The sequence below is a fragment of the Diplodia corticola genome (genome assembly GCF_001883845.1).
Source record: "Diplodia corticola strain CBS 112549 chromosome Unknown scaffold27, whole genome shotgun sequence".
Taxonomy (NCBI): Eukaryota; Fungi; Ascomycota; class Dothideomycetes; order Botryosphaeriales; family Botryosphaeriaceae; genus Diplodia; species Diplodia corticola.
This window is the reverse complement of record NW_017971506.1, coordinates 324,466-340,234: the sequence shown is the minus strand read 5'-3', so window position 1 is coordinate 340,234 and position 15,769 is coordinate 324,466. Positions and strand designations below refer to the sequence as shown.

The following is a 15,769-nucleotide window of genomic DNA, read 5'->3' as shown; positions in this document are numbered from 1 at the left end:
GTTCGGGCGCACAGTGGGTGACAAGTTCAACGGGTTCGATATGGTCTGTCAGAGGCCAGTGATAGAAGACTTAACGCTTCGAGCCACGCCTTCAGTCAGCACTCCCAAATCTACATCAAATAAGCGTATTAGGTTAATAAGTGATCAAGCAAACAAGCAATCCATTTTTCCAGCAATCAGAATGAGCAAGAAACAACCTTTTGCTTATGAATTAATTTTCTGCTTTGTTGTTGAGCACCCCGAGCATATCTTGGATGTGGTATAATTTTAGTAGTACCAGCACGTAAGTTGGCGTCACCCATTACGTGAGGACATCTGTCAATGCTACCCCTGCTGTTGAACGAATCCTGCGAGTTTCTTGGGAAAATTGAGCTACGATAAGATTGCAGTACTTAAAATTGTCTACTCCTCATCGTCGCACCATTCACGTGCTGTTTTGTTTGGGAATCACCGAGACGAACACGTCAGCAACAATCGGACTTCCACCTTCCTTGCACCGAGCCTGCCAAGAATGGAAGCGTGCATTTTCCCGGCATTGGTGCCATGGTCCGATGGCACTACCGCGCCGTCACGAAGGAGAGCAGCGGAGGTCCCGCGCATGGACTTGTCCAACGCATTCGAAACGTACAGAAAGGAGAACATACCACCGGCGGCTCTACTCCGCGCAGCCTGGGCAATTTTGCTTCAGAAGTATGCCAACACTTCCGACATTTCCTATCTTCACGACGCCAATGGCTATGTTCAGGTCGAAGCTTTCTCATGCAACGCTTCGACCACAAGCCTGGATCTTCTCCACATTCTTTCAAAATCCACGGGAGAAGACAGGGCAAGCCTCACGGAGCACGATGGCCTGAACAACGAGGTGTTATCCAATACCGCAATATTGGAAAATGTGCCAGAGCATGAAGATCCGAGGGTAGGCCGCTGATGAACATCCAACTTGACTGCGATATGACGCTAAAAACAGTGCAGGAGGAGATAATACTTCATGTGGACAGTTGGACACAGCCATCCAAGCTCACGCTTCATTTCTGGGACAGGGTGCTCTCGGAACAAGCCGCGCTTCGGGTGGCCGACACGTTTTCAACCGTTTTGGAAATACTCGCACGGAACCGATCGGTCAACGTGATGGAAACTTCCATCATCAGTTCTAGAGACAGTAGGCAAATCATGGATTGGAACCGCGACGTACCAGTGAGAACTGCACAATGCGTCCATAACCTACTGGCAGTGCAGGTGAGTACTCAGACTACCAAAGCAAATCAAGAATCCGACCATTAACAATTACCTTAGTTTGAAGAGATACCGCACAATCAAGCCATCCAGGCGTGGGATGGTTGTCTGACGTACGCGGAGCTTGATCGGCTGTCTGACCGGCTTGCTGCTCGGATGCAGGACCTCGGAGTTGGCCCCGAGGTTCTGGTTCCGCTATGCTTCGACAAGAGCATGTGGAACGTCGTGGCACAGATTGCGGTGCTGAAAGCGGGTGGCGCGTGCGTCTCAATTGACCCCAAGACACCTCTTGACCGGTTGAAGGCAATACTGGACGATGTTAAAGCAGGTGTTGTCATCACGACCCCAGCGCACCGAGACCTTTTCCGAGAGGCTGTCGGCGAAGTGGTTGCCATTGCACCAGAAACCTTTGAGCAGTGCTACGAGTCTCGTTCTGGCAATGTCAAATCATCTGTGCAACCAACGAACGCGGCATTCGTGGTATTCACATCTGGAAGCACCGGGAAGCCGAAGGGCATCGTGACTGAGCACCACGCTTTCTGCCTGAGTGCTCATCATCAAGGCTTGAGAATGGAATTCGGCAGGCATTCCAGAGCTCTGCAGTTTGCAGCGTACACATTCGACGTGAGCCTACACGACGTCTTCGTCACTCTGATTCACGGAGGCTGTGTCTGCATTCCGTCAGACGAGACGAGAAGCGGCAATCTCTCTGGATTCATTAGGGAAGCCCGGGTCAACTACATGTGCCTCACGTCGACAGTCCTTGGACTTCTGGAGCCTTCGGAGATTACTGAAGTTCAAACAGTCGTTGTTGGCGGCGAGCCAATGCGGCGTGAAGATATCGAAACATGGGCGGGGGAGGTCAGGCATCTCGGCAACGTCTATGGCCCTGCAGAATGTGCCGTGTGGTGTCTGTACAATGGTGGCCTGCCCCCCGGGGCGGATCCGACCAACATAGGGCGGGCGATGGGATGCTGTGCCTGGATTGTCGATCCAACAGACCACAACAAACTCTCGGTTGTGGGTTGCGTGGGTGAGTTGCTGATCGAGGGACACATCCTGGCTCGAGGCTATCTCAATCAGCCAGCAAAAACCCAAGAAGCCTTCTTGAGCAGTCCACCCTGGGCTCCGACGCGCACGACGCCCACACGCTTCTACAAGACTGGCGACATGGTGCGCTACAACGACGACGGATCAATCAGTTTCGTCGGCCGTCGCGACTCACAGGTCAAAGTCAATGGCCAGCGTGTGGAGCTCGGAGAAATTCAGTTCCATCTCAAACGATGCCTGCCATTCGTGCGAGACGCCGCGGTCGAGGTCATCCAACCAGGAGGCGGGAAGCAGGTTCTCGCAGCCTTTCTCGAACCGGAAGCCTTTGATATGGACCGTGAGACGTTCAACTGCGAGATCGAAGCCAGCCGCGACGCCTTCCAAACCGCCCTGCCCGAGTACATGATCCCCTCGCTTTTCCTGCCCGTGGAAAAGCTTCCACAGACGGTTTCCGGGAAGCTCGATCGGAAAGCGCTGAGAGAGCGGGGTCACTTGGTGTCTGGGCCAGCGTTCGACAGTGCGGTCGATGTCAATGGACCAGAGAAGCAACCTAAAACCAGTGCAGAGGAGCGTCTTGCCAGTTTTTGGGCTACCGTGCTCGGCATCGCTGCGCCAACAATCTCGCCCGATGCCAACTTTTTCCGAATGGGTGCAGATTCGCTGGCAGCGATGAAGCTCTCCGCAGCTTGTCGGAGGAACGGCCTGCTCCTGCCATACGCAGAAATCATGCGGCGGCCTACGCTCTCTGCCATGGCGCTCGCCGTGTGCAACGAGCAGAGCGTGGCATCGGTGGCAGCGGTTGATCCTCTGCCCTTCTCTCTACTGCATGAGGGACTGCATCTCAAACAGGTTCGCGCAGAAGTTGCAGCGCAATGCGGCGTGCACGAAGACGACGTTGAGGACATGTATCCCTGCACTCCGCTGCAGGAAGGGATCGTGGCACTGTCCCAAAAGCAACACGGCACATATGTCGGCACCCACGTGTTCGAACTTCCGTCTCACGTTGATTTGGCCCGGTTCAAAGCGGCTTGGGACCATCTTGTGGCCTGCGTCGCCATTCTCCGCACGAGAATCGTCCACTGCTCTGCAGGGATCATGCAGGTCGTATTGAGACGAGGCCCAGACTGGAGAAGCTCAAACCACCACGCATCTACTCTCTTCGAAGCAGATGGAGACCATTCCATCTTTGGAAAGGAGCTGTGCGGGTTTTCCGTTGCGAGGCAGGATGGGAAAGACTGCTTTTTCTGGACCGCCCACCACGCCATATACGACGGCTGGTCTCTGGACAACATCTGCAAGCAGCTGAACGACCTCTACCACCGCGTCGAACCAACAACACCAGCTCCTCAGTTCTCAAGGTTCATTTCGCACTTGCAGAGTGCCGAGGTGAAGGGCATGCGTAATTTCTGGGAGGGCGAGTTGAACGGCTGTTCTCAAGTGCCGTTTCCGTCGCTCCCGTCTGTAGGCTACGACTCTCGCACAAATTCATTCGAGACGCACATGATAACCACACCAAGAATCGCTCACGATGCAGTCATTTCGATGCGGATACGCAGTGCCTGGTCCCTGCTGATCGCCGCGTATCAAAACTCCGAGGACGTGGTGTTCGGAGCCACTGTGTCGGGAAGAGCTGGCGTTGACCCCCAGATCATGGAGTCTATGATCGGCCCAACCATGACAACCGTTCCAGTCCGCGTGCTTGTCGACAAGAACAAGAGTGTTGGAGAGTTTCTCGACGAAACCAAAGAACAGGCCGTGAGGATGACCCGATTCGAACACGCCGGCCTTCAGAGCATCAGTCGATGGGGCGAGGACTGCAGGACCGCCTGCAGCTTCCAGAGTCTTGTGGTTGTGCAACCGCAGCCGGAGGAGCCCGGCGTCAACGACATCTTGCGACACCCGGGGGCTGACGATATCCTCGCCAGGGGGTACGCGCTCATGCTGGAATGCCAGCTCCGCGATGACGGGGTTCTTGCCAGGGCCAGCTTTGACACAGAGGTACTCGATGCGCTCCAGGTCCGCAGGATGCTGGCGCAGCTGGACGGTTTGATGCAGCAGCTCAGCGCTTCTGATCCGTCTCGACCGATCGGAACCCTTACGTCGGCTAGTCCTGAAGACGTGGCGACCGTTCTGTCGTGGAATCGGGAGCGACCCTTGCCAGTGGAGCATTGCGTTCACACCGTCGTCCACGAGCAGGCGCTCAGGACCCCTGATGAGATGGCAGTGTGCGCGTGGGACGGACAGCTCACCTACCGCATGCTGGATGAACTGTCCTCGTCCATTGCGCGCCGTTTGAAGGAGGAGTACGGACTGGGGCCCGAACAGTTTGTTCCGTTGTGCTTCGAAAAGTCTCTTTGGTCCGTGGTCGTCGAGCTGGCGACGCTGAAAGCTGGCACCGCCTGCGTTTCGATTGATCCGGCCCACCCTCTGTCTCGACTGGAGCAGATCATGCACGATGTCGACGCTACCGTCATCATCACCAGCCGTCTCAACGCCCATCTGTTCGAAGCTCAACGTCGAAGGGTCATCATCGTCGACCAAGCATTTGTCGACGCCACCCCGCGCACTGCGAGCTATTCGTGCTCGGCCGTCCGTCCTCACAACGCGGCATTCGTCGTCTTCACCTCAGGCTCCACTGGGCGGCCCAAGGGAATCTGCCAGGACCACGCGGCCTACTCCTTGAACATGCTGCTGCAAGGGCGCGTGCTCGGGACCGGGCCTGGCCGGCGGGTCCTCCAGTTCGCAGCCCACACATTCGACGCTTTCCTCAGCGACGTCTTCACCGCACTCGCGTTCGGCGGCTGTGTCTGCATCCCCTCGGACGCGGAGAGGCTCAATGACCTTGCGGGATCCATCGCCCGCCTGCGCGTCAACCAGACCCTGCTGACGCCGAGCGTGGTCAAAACGCTCCGTCCGGAGGACTGTCCGTCGCTCCAAGTGCTCATCTTGTCCGGGGAGCCGCTCACTGCCGAGAGTCTGCGGCTCTGGGGAGACAAGACCCGCCTGATCAACCTGTACGGGCCCTCTGAATGCACCATCTGGGCAACGTACCGCGACAATGTTGCTGCGCGCTCCGATCCACGCAACATCGGCCGCGGTGCTGGAGCCCTGATCTGGGTGACGCATCCAGAGGACCCCGACCGCCTCACAGCCATAGGCGCAGTCGGCGAGATGCTGATTGACGGCCCTGGACTCGCAAAGGGCTACCTCAAAGATGACGAGAAAACAGCAAAGGCATTCATCCCAGCCCCGTCGTGGTATCCCGCGCGCGAGACCTCTCCCGGACGCGTCCTGTATAGGACGGGTGACTTGGTCCGCTACAACGCCGACGGAACCATCTGCATCATTGGCCGGCGCGACACTCAGGTCAAGATCCGCGGCCAGCGGACCGAGATCTCCGAGGTGGAGCACCATGTGAGGCAGCACATTCCGAGGGCCGTGGGCGAAGTCGGAGTGGAGATGATCCACTCGGCCGACGACAGTAGCCTTCAAGTTCTGGCGGCGTTTGTAGCGCCCAAGCTGCCTGATCATCCAGACTCGCGGCAGATGCAGACGCAGTTTGACAGCATGACGGAAGGGATTGAGGCAAAGCTGTCTCGGACCCTTCCCCGCTGGATGGTTCCGTCGGCCTACATTTTGATGGAAACTCTTCCGGTTACCATGCATGGAAAACTGGACAGAGCGGCCCTGAGGAGATTCGGGTGTGGCTTGACCACTAAGGATCTTGCACGTTCCATCGCTGGCGACAGATACGTCAAAGAACTTCCGACAACAGCCAACGAGAAGGCGCTGCAAGAGCTGTGGGCCGAAGTGTTGAACCTCAGCAGGGCAACCATCGGTGTGGAGGATCATTTCATACGGCTCGGTGGAGATTCCATCCGCGCTATGACGCTCGTAGCGCTGGCTCGTAGGAAGCAGTTTGTGCTGTCCGTTGCTGATGTCTTCCGCTGTCCTACCTTGCGCGAACAATCCGAGATGCTCAAGCCCGTTGATACCGAGACCACCGTGGCTTCCAAGCAGTCGTTCGGTCGGGATATTCGAAGCGAGGTTGCAGAGTCTCTAAACCTGCCGGTAGATGCTGTACAGGATGTCTTCCCCGCCGCACCAATCCAGGAGGCATTGATGACGCTCACAGAAAAGCAAACTGGCGCCTACACCAGCAGGTACCTGTTCCGATTACCCGGCACCATCGACCTGGAACGATTACGGACCGCATGGGCTCAGGCGATCCAAATGCACAAGATTCTCCGCACAAGGTTGGTTCAAACAAAAGCACACGGCCTCGTGCAAGCAGTTTTGGCAAGCTCGCTCCGGTGGGAAACCATCTCCGACTTGGACGCATATGTGAAGATGGAAAACGCGATCCCATTTGGCTTTGGCTCAGCCCTCGTACGGGTCGCAGTGAGCGAGGAGGATCAAGACGATAAATACCTTGCATTCACGGCACACCACGCGGCCTACGACGGCTGGTATCTCTCCCGTCTGTTTGACGACGTCAGTGCCCGTTACCGCGGCTTGGAGGTTCCGCCACCTGTTGATTACTCCCGGTTCATCCACTACCTGTCAGACCTGCCGTCATCTGACTCAGAAAAGTACTGGAAGAAGTCGCTGGAAGGCGCCGCATCACCATCGTTTCCCTCGCCACCAGATGCTTTCTATGTGCCCATGCCTTTCCGGAAGTTGAGTCGTAAGCTGCGAGTCCGTCCGCATGCTTTATCTTCGGCTACGATCGCGACCGTGGTGCAGACGGCTTGGTTGTTGATCGTCGCCCGGCAATCCGAAGCGGATGAGGGGACCTGTGGCATCGTCCTTGCCGGACGCAGCGTCCCGGTGGCAGACATCGAAGCCGTCGCGGGGCCAACCATCACCGCCGTGCCATTCAGAGTCTGCTTCGAACGAAACGACACGCTGGAAAGCCTTCTGCAGAGAGTGCAGACGCAGAACGCGGAGCAGATGCAGCACCAGCACCTCGGCTTGCAGAACATCAGCGTGCTGAGTCCGGACGCCCGCCGTGCTTGCTCGTTCCAAACCATCATCACCATCAACCACGGCAGGCTGGAGCCAGACCAGGCCGTTCTCGGGAGCCTGGTCAGCGACGAAGCCACGGACAACTTCTACACGTACCCGCTGCTGCTGGAGTGCGATTTACACGGCGATTCGCTCGAGATTCGGGCAACGCACGACGAGAAGATGATATCCCACACTGCCATGACGCGCATCTTGCAGCAATTCGATCACGTCATCCAACAGCTCTGCACCCTGCACGACGACCAGCGTGTCTGCGACCTCGAATTCGCAAGCCCCGAAGAGACTCGGGAATTGATCTCCTTGGCCACGGTACCACCAGCTGTCGATGACTGCATCCACCACATGATACACCGGATGGCGCTTTCGCGGGCCAACGAGCTTGCCGTCGACGCCTGGGACGGTGCCATGACTTACGAAGAACTGGACAGCTACGCATCGAGAGTAGCCAGCAGGCTGCAGAGCAGGGGAATCCAGCGCGGCGACGTCGTCCCCGTATGCTTTGAAAAGTCCAAGTGGGCTATCGTTTCGATGCTCGCCGTGGCAAAGGCCGGGGCCGCCTTCCTGGCCCTCGACAGCTCCCATCCTCGGGAGCGTCTGCGCACAATCGTTGCCGCTGCGAGCCCGAAGCTGATAGTCTGCTCGCCCACAAAAGCTTCCGTGTGTGCTTCGCTAGCCCGGTCGATTCTCGAGGTCGACGGCGCGTCGGTTGCGGGAATGCTGGAGGTTTCCGACATGGCGGCGGCCGCGGCGGTCCTGCCCAGCGACCCCTTGTACGTGATTTTCACGAGCGGCTCGACCGGCACGCCCAAGGGGACGGTCATCTCGCATTCGGCGTACAGCAGCGTGGTGGAGCACCACAGGAAGGCGCTTCACTTCCGGCCCGGCATCCGCGTGTTTCAATTCTCTTCTTTCGCGTTCGACGCCAGCATCCTGGAGATCGTGACGACGCTCGCGGTGGGGGGCTGCGTGTGCGTGCCCTCCGAGGATTCCAGGGTCAACGACATTGCCAGCGAGATGAACCGGATGTCGGTGCAGTGGACGCTGCTGACGCCCTCGGTGGCGGACTTCCTGGATCCGGACCAGGTCCCCGGCCTCGAGGTCCTCGTGCTCGGAGGAGAGCCCATGAAGGCGTCGCAGCTGCAGACTTGGGCGGACCGCGTTAGGCTCATCAACGCTTTTGGCCCCAGCGAGTGCTCGGTGGTGGTGCTCGCCAATTCCAACCTGTCCACGTCGTCTTCGCCCTCCAACATCGGCCAACCGGTCGGCGTAGCGTGCTGGGTGGTCGAGCCCGACAACAGTGATCGCCTGGTGCCATTTGGTACAGTTGGAGAGCTCCTGGTCGAAGGCCCGACTCTGTTCACCGGCTATCTAAACGACCGCGTCAAGACCTCGACAGCCTTGGTCGATGATCCGTCCTGGGGCCGGCCGGCCGATGATGCTTCTCGACAATACCGACGCCGGCGACTCTACAAGACTGGTGACCTGGTAAGGTCCTTGCCGGACGGCAGTCTCTCGTTCGTGGGCCGCAAGGATTCGCAGATCAAGCTGCATGGCCAGCGCACCGAGTTGGGCGAGATTGAGGCGCACCTGCTCTCCTGCCCCGACGTCGGCAACGGTCTTGTTCTTTTCCCCAGAGCGGGACCGTTCGCGGATCGCTTGGTCGCTGTTGTCGAGCTGCATTCCACACCGCCGCGGGAAGAGGAGCATGGGGAGGACGAGATGGAGCTCCTCGACTCCTCGGGCAATTCCCTTCTTACGTCAGAGCTGTCCAAGACAAGAGATGAATTGGCCAGGAGCGTGCCGCTATATATGGTGCCGGGCCTGTGGGTCGTTGTGAAGAGGGTTCCAGTAACTTCGACAGGAAAGCTGGATCGCAACCGCGTGTTTCGTTGGTTCAGCGAAACCCCGCCAACAGAGACTCAGATGCGCCTTGCCAGGAGCGACGCTACTCAAGCACACCAACCGGAGACGCTAATTCAGAGGGAAGTGCAGAAAGTAGTTGCGACTGTGCTGAAGCTGAGCCCCAGGCTGGTAGACATGAGCAGCTCTATTCTCAACCTCGGCGGAGACTCAATCTCGGCGATGCGCATCGTCAGCTCCTTGAAGGGCATCGGCATCTCAACTTCCTTGCATGACGTTTTACGTTCTCCGAGTCTCTACAACCTATCCTCATGCTCGAAGTGGATATCCGAACAGCTTCCTAACAACGCTGCAAAGTCCACCTCTGACTTGTTTGGAGCAGTTCGGCAAGGCCTGGTGGACGCTGTCATGAGGCTTTCGGCCTCCGGAATTGATCCACGGCTGATTGAAGATGCTTACCCCTGTACTCCGATGCAGAAGCATTTCCTCTCAAGCCAAAACCAAAACCCCCAAGCCTACCGGTGTGTCTCCATCTACGAACTTGAGCCTCAGCCCGGATGGCCTGTCCCGTCGGTGGAGCAGGTATCACGAGCTTGGCAGCACGTCGTTCAACGTCATACGATCCTCAGGACATTGTTTGTGGAAGGCATTCGGGACCACGAAGCCATTCAAGTCGTCCTCACTCATGCACCACATGACGAAGTCTTCCGGAGCATCCAGTGCAGCTCTGCTGGCTGCGGTGCGGTGGAGGCTGTTTCGCAGCTTGAACATCCCCAATTCGATAGTCCACAGCTGCCACACCGTCTCACAATTTGTCATGACGAGCACGGGTCCCTGTCGCTGAGACTCGACATCAGCCACGCCCTGACCGACGGGCCGTCCCTCCTGACAATCCTAAAAGACCTCGGCGCCCTACTCGAAAACGACCAACGCGCACAGCAGCACACGCGGACACACTCGCCGCCGCCGTCACCATACGGCACATACGTAGAGTACCTCCACGCCCGCGACACCCACGCCTCCATCACTTTCTGGAAACACTACCTCCAGCAAACACCACGCTGCATGTACCTTCCCCCCCGCCCCACGCACGCGTCGACGACCGCCGCTCCAACCCCGACATTCGCAACCTACAAGTTCCACCTGCCCCAAAGCGCCGCCGCACTACAACAGCTCTGCCAGTCGCTCTCGGTCACCACGTCGGCCCTATTCCGCGCCCTGTGGGCGCTCGTCCTGCGCAAGCACGTCGGCGCCGACGACGTGTCGTTTGGGTACCTGGTGGCGGGCCGCAATATGGATCTGCCCGACCAGGCGCTGCCGCTCGCTGGCGTCGTCGGCCCCGTGCTGAATCTCGTTCCGTGCCGCGTGCGCGTGACGGCGGCGACGACGACGACGACGACGTTCGCCGACGTCGTGCGCCAGATGCAGGTGGATGGCGTTGCTGCGGTGATGGAGCACGGCTTGGTTTCTTTGCCTGAGGTGATGGCGGGCGGTGAGGGGTTGCCGTTTGATACGCTGCTGAATCTGCGGTTCTTTGATGACGGAGGTGAGGGTGAGGAGGGCGCTGGGTATGCGTTTAGGGATGCTGGCGGGGAGGATCCGATGGATGTAAGTTGATTCGAATCTCTTCTTTGGATGTTGTTTGGGTGGCGGGACAATTGCTAATTCTTTCTTGAACCTCAGTACGCATTGGTGCTTGCCGTGCAACAGGACGGAGAAGGCCGCTTTGAGATACACCTGAACTACTGGGAGCCATGCGTAACTGAGGAGGATGCACATGATATTGCCACGTACATGAAAGCCCTGCTGGAAGAAATGGTGCCGTAGTGTCACTTGGTCCGTCATTGGAGGAGTGTTGGAGTAAATCATCCTTTCAGAAGAATGGTGATGACATGGACGTGACAGTTTAATTACATAGGTTTATGCAATTGATTTTTCAATTCTATCACGTGCTACGCCATTGTCTTAAATGACTTGGACAGTTGGAGGGAATGCAGGATCGGAGGGAATATGACAACAAGGATATCCTACACTATCGTCGCTTGCTGGCAGTGAGTGATATCCGTGATGGTGCACAAATAATCTACATTGTTGTTTTCCAAGATACTGACATTGGAAAAGAGAAGTGACACGATGACGTGATAAGGATCAGACGAGACATAACAATAGCTACTTCTCCGACAACCGGAGTAGGTCTCAAGCTGAGCGAGGTTTGCGTCACATCTTTAAGGCGTGATCTTCGATTCCAGCGGGGAAGTGGCAATGGGGTAGCCCTCAACAAAACAATGAAGTCCAACGCAATGCTCGTTTAGCTCGACAGTGCTCTGATAAGAAAGTAGAGGACCGGAATGCTTCCGGCTATCTTTCCTCCGTCAGCAGATTCTCACCGAGTCCTTTGTGATAGGCAGCAGGATCGTAGCAGGACTTCTCGTAAAGGGATCAATGGGCCGCGGAGGTTTCCAATTACAGTCAATGCCCGAACACCCAATGTCACATCATCCAAACGATTGCTAGCCTAAAGGATCGGAGGATTCTTGCGAAAAGCGTAGTTTCATGCCGCAGCTTGGCATGAGGTTACGCAGGAAGACGGGGAGCCTCGTAAACGGTGCATTTTGCCTGAATGTTGCCGCCTGTCTGGACCTCTGCTAAGGGCCAGCCACAAAACGTCATCGCGGACCAGATTGCGTGTTGTTGTATGCGGGTGGGTGCCGCTGTGGGGCCTCACTGAACCGTGGTCGTTTTCTGACGGGCAGAGGAATATGCAGCATACAATCATCCAATGTCCGATGTGCGCTAATTCCCGCACTTCACGACAAGTAATTGCAGTTACACCAACGTAAGAAACTTGCAGATGTTACTAAGGCCTATGACGAGATTTCTACACCGCATGTGTCGGAGTTGGAGACTAACCGCACATGTCGGAGTTCAAACCTCGTGTGCAAATGCCGTCCTCTCTAGTGCGAACTCCGACGCCCCGCTTCAGTGAGTTCAACTCCGTTTCTTTGACTGGACGGCATGCTCTCTAGCACATATGCTGGCGCACTGACAGGATTTTGGAAGCCCATAGTCTCCTGGTCTCACAGACTTCCCAGTTGTCTCGAGACTACAGTTACAACAACAACAACCCCAGACACTGCGTCTTGCTTCATGGGCGAGAATACGGAAAACAGCTTCGGCCGAGGCGATGACGGCGGCGACTCTGAATACTTGGTAAGCCCGGGCCAGCATCCCCGCAGTGCTGACAACAACCTTCTCATCCAAACCAACAGGTAGACTGGACCGGCGACGACGACCCGGGGATGCCTCAGAACTGGGCATTGCGTAAGCGCTGGACCGTCACGCTGTCCATGTCGGCGTTTTCACTCGTCGCCTCGGTGTCAAGCTCCATCGTGGCGCCCTGCCTGCGCTCCATTGCCGAGGAGTTCCGCATTGGGGGCGACTTCGAAGCCCAGATGGTGCTCTCCAGCTTCGTGTTGGCGTGGGCCGTGGGGCCCCTGTTCCTCGGAGCTCTGTCCGAGATGTACGGGCGCATCTTGGTGCTGCAGGCGTGCAACCTGTTCTTCCTTGTCTTCAATCTCGCCGGCGGATTCGCCCGTTCGAAGGAGCAGCTCATCGTATTCCGCGTGCTGAGCGGCCTGGGGGCAAGCGCTCCGACTGCCGTGAGTAGCCGGGTCGACTTTTGCTGAGGCCATCGACGCTGACGTTGTTAATCGGCAGGTTTGCGACGGCGTTGTCGCGGATCTGTGGCGCGAAGACGAGCGCGGCCTCTCGATTAGCGTGTACAGTCTCGCTCCGCTGCTGGGCCCGGCGATAGGCCCAATTGCGGGCGGTTTCATCGACCAGTACGTAGGCTGGCGATGGACCTTCTACGCCACAAGCATCGCGGCCGCCGTCGTCAGCGTTTCCGGCGTCATTTTGACCGAGGAAACGTACGGACCCGTCCTCCTCAGACGCAAGGCCGCGGAACTCCGCCGCCGGCTGGGAAACCCGAGATGGACGGCGAAGCCGCAGCACGGAGATGACAAGTCGGTGGCGGCCACCGTCTCTGCTACGCTGGCCCGCTCCTTTCGCATGCTGGGGACACAGCCGGTCATCCAGGTGCTGGGGCTATACATGGCGTACCTATTTGGCATCATCTACGTGCTGCTCTCGACCTTTACCACGCTTTGGGAGGAGGCGTACAGTCAGGATGTCGCCGTCGGTGGCTTGCACTACCTCGCAATCGGCGTGGGTCTGCTGCTCGGCACGCAGGTTGGAGCACGGGTGAATGACAGGGTAAATCCAAGCGCCGTCCGTCTCTGCGCTAGTGCTGACCCCGGTTGGTAGGTCTTCAAGAAGCTGAAAGATGGCAACGGAGGCGTTGGCCTGCCCGAGCATCGCTTACCTCTGCTCGGTCCAGCCTCTCTCCTCATCCCGGTCGGGCTGCTTGTCTACGGCTGGCCAGCGCAGACGCGTGCGCCTTGGATCGTGCCGGACATCGGGGTTGCCATTTTCACCGGCGCCAGCATCGTGGCGTTCCAGTGCATCCAAATGTACATCATCGACACGTACCCGCTCTACTCGGCCTCGGCCATGTCTGCGGCTTCGCTGCTGCGATCCTCGGCCGGCTTCGCATTCCCCATCTTCGGGCCTTATCTGTACCAAAGCATGGGGTACGGCTGGGGGAATTCGGTCCTGGCACTGGTGTCTGTCGTCGTGGGCGTGCCTGCCGTGCCGTTGCTGTGGCGGTATGGCGCACTGCTGCGGGCACGGAGCCCTTTTTGTTCAGGAGCCAACGCCGCAGTCGGGACGGTCCGGCCCTGCGCCTCGTCCGAGCCAGGAATGGGCCGCGTCAGCAAGGAGGTCAACGCCTCCGTCTGACCAGGCCGAGTTCAGGTCTTGGGCCATCAATCAAGCCGTGTGCCGCCCCTTGACACCATGGGAAGCCTTCTGTAGGATTCTTGCATGTACGCGGAGAACCCGTTCCCAGCTGTAGATCCACGTACGGCGTGGGATGCGAGATTCTTAGATCCGCATCATGTGGCGATCGAGCGATTAATCACTTTCTCCATGCGATCCGTCAGCTGCGATAAGGATGTGCCTTCTGTTTCAGGACGGATCTAAGGCTTGACACATTGTCCACCGATGGATGTGGGGCTGAGCACATGCAGCCAGCCATTTTCCAACTTCCTAATCCGGCATCGTCGCGCTTCCGCCCCCAACAGCCTGCTCCCTGGCTGGTAATATGCCCCGACACACTAAAGCTTACGCCGTGCTATTCGCTGTCATTTTACCTAGCGCCCGGAGCAACACTGGCTCTCCGCGTTGTTGTAACGCATGCAACCTCTGATCCTTCAGCGAGAAGTCCGTGATGCAGCAACACGGTACACGTCCAGGGGTTGATTTGCGTATAAGTACACTCTCTACACAGTAGTACGAGCTCTGTAGTCAAGCTGTTCACGTAGGCATGGCGTCCTCAGGAGTAGGAAGTGAGCTGAATGAAGCGAATGCCCAATCGAGTGCAGCGAGCAGCTCCACAGATCGCAAAAGAGTGCAGAACCGCATAGCACAGCGGACGTATCGTGAGTATCGAGGCATTGTCTATTGCAGTACCATCATGGGCTCAGAGAATCTAATATGTCTCTTTGCAAGGTCAACGGTTGAAGAAACGGATCGAGGATCTAGAGCGCCGAGTCCAGGAAAGCAACAACAACCCACAACACCCCGTACCACATCCGGATACCAGCTGGGACCACCATGACCCCGAAAATGACCAAATTCCCAACGATCATCATTTCCACGGCACCAAAAGTTGCCCTACTCCGTTTGAATCACTCCTAAGCCCCGCCTTCATGCCGGCTCCGAGCGATTGGTACTTGCAACCATCTCTCGATTTCCCCATATCTACAGCATCTCGGCCTCAGACCTCCACCACTGCCCCGCCGTCAAGCACGGGAGAAGAGGAGCGCCACCTCCCAACGTGTCGCTGCTCGGCGCAACAGCAGCGCCGCCATCTCACCTCGAAGCGCAGCAGCAGTAGCAGCACCCAACCCCCGCCGGCACCCCGCGCTTGGCAGCAAAGCCGCTCCACAACGACAACGGCGGAACCTCACGTGAGATCGGGACCGGCAGCAGGACACTTCGGCAGCCGCTCCGCCACGGGCCTGGCCATGGAATCCATTGTGCAAGGACCACCTCCCAAACAGACCACCACCACCACCCGAATGTCATCGGCAGAGGCGCCTGCGCCGCAGTCTGCAACAGCGGCATCGGCAAGAACAGCTTCTCATCACACCACCACTGTCAACTTCGATCAAGGCACACTCACGCTCCAGTGGCAGCCGAGAAACTTGAATCCGATCTCTGATCTGGTAGACAGCGATATGGTGCTGCATGACGACGACATGCAGGGCGATGGCGGCGACGAAGACGGCGGAGGCGGTGAGCTCTTAGTCGATCACTTCGCCTATACGGGTGCTGGGGCTTACGACACTCCACCCGAGAGAAGAGGGGATTGTAGCTGCTCGTTTAGTAGTAATATCCGGTAGCAGTAGGGTTGAGTGTAATGTGTTTTTCGGGTACGCTAGATAGCGACATCAGCTATCGCAGGCTTTACAGA

The 15,769-nt window shown here is 57.6% G+C and overlaps 3 protein-coding genes across 3 annotated transcripts; all 3 read left to right on the top strand.

Annotated features, from left to right (window-relative positions):
* Window positions 1–598: 598 nt before the first annotated feature.
* On the top strand, window positions 599–10,998 carry BKCO1_27000105 (nonribosomal peptide; the record flags this gene model as incomplete). Its single annotated transcript, XM_020273511.1, has 4 exons — window positions 599–916; window positions 973–1,236; window positions 1,294–10,779; window positions 10,855–10,998. 4 exons carry the CDS (start codon window positions 599–601, stop codon window positions 10,996–10,998), a joined length of 10,212 nt encoding a protein of 3,403 aa, XP_020130097.1.
* Window positions 10,999–12,318: 1,320 nt separating this feature from the next.
* On the top strand, window positions 12,319–14,031 carry BKCO1_27000104 (mfs multidrug transporter; the record flags this gene model as incomplete). The annotated part of the gene is made up of 4 exons (XM_020273510.1): window positions 12,319–12,381; window positions 12,441–12,830; window positions 12,889–13,446; window positions 13,498–14,031. The coding sequence occupies 4 exons, from the start codon at window positions 12,319–12,321 to the stop codon at window positions 14,029–14,031; spliced, it is 1,545 nt and encodes a 514-aa protein (XP_020130123.1).
* A 586-nt stretch (window positions 14,032–14,617) lies between these two features.
* On the top strand, window positions 14,618–15,698 carry BKCO1_27000103 (uncharacterized protein; the record flags this gene model as incomplete). The annotated part of the gene is made up of 2 exons (XM_020273509.1): window positions 14,618–14,732; window positions 14,803–15,698. The coding sequence occupies 2 exons, from the start codon at window positions 14,618–14,620 to the stop codon at window positions 15,696–15,698; spliced, it is 1,011 nt and encodes a 336-aa protein (XP_020130122.1).
* Between the last annotated feature and the right edge of the window lie 71 nt (window positions 15,699–15,769).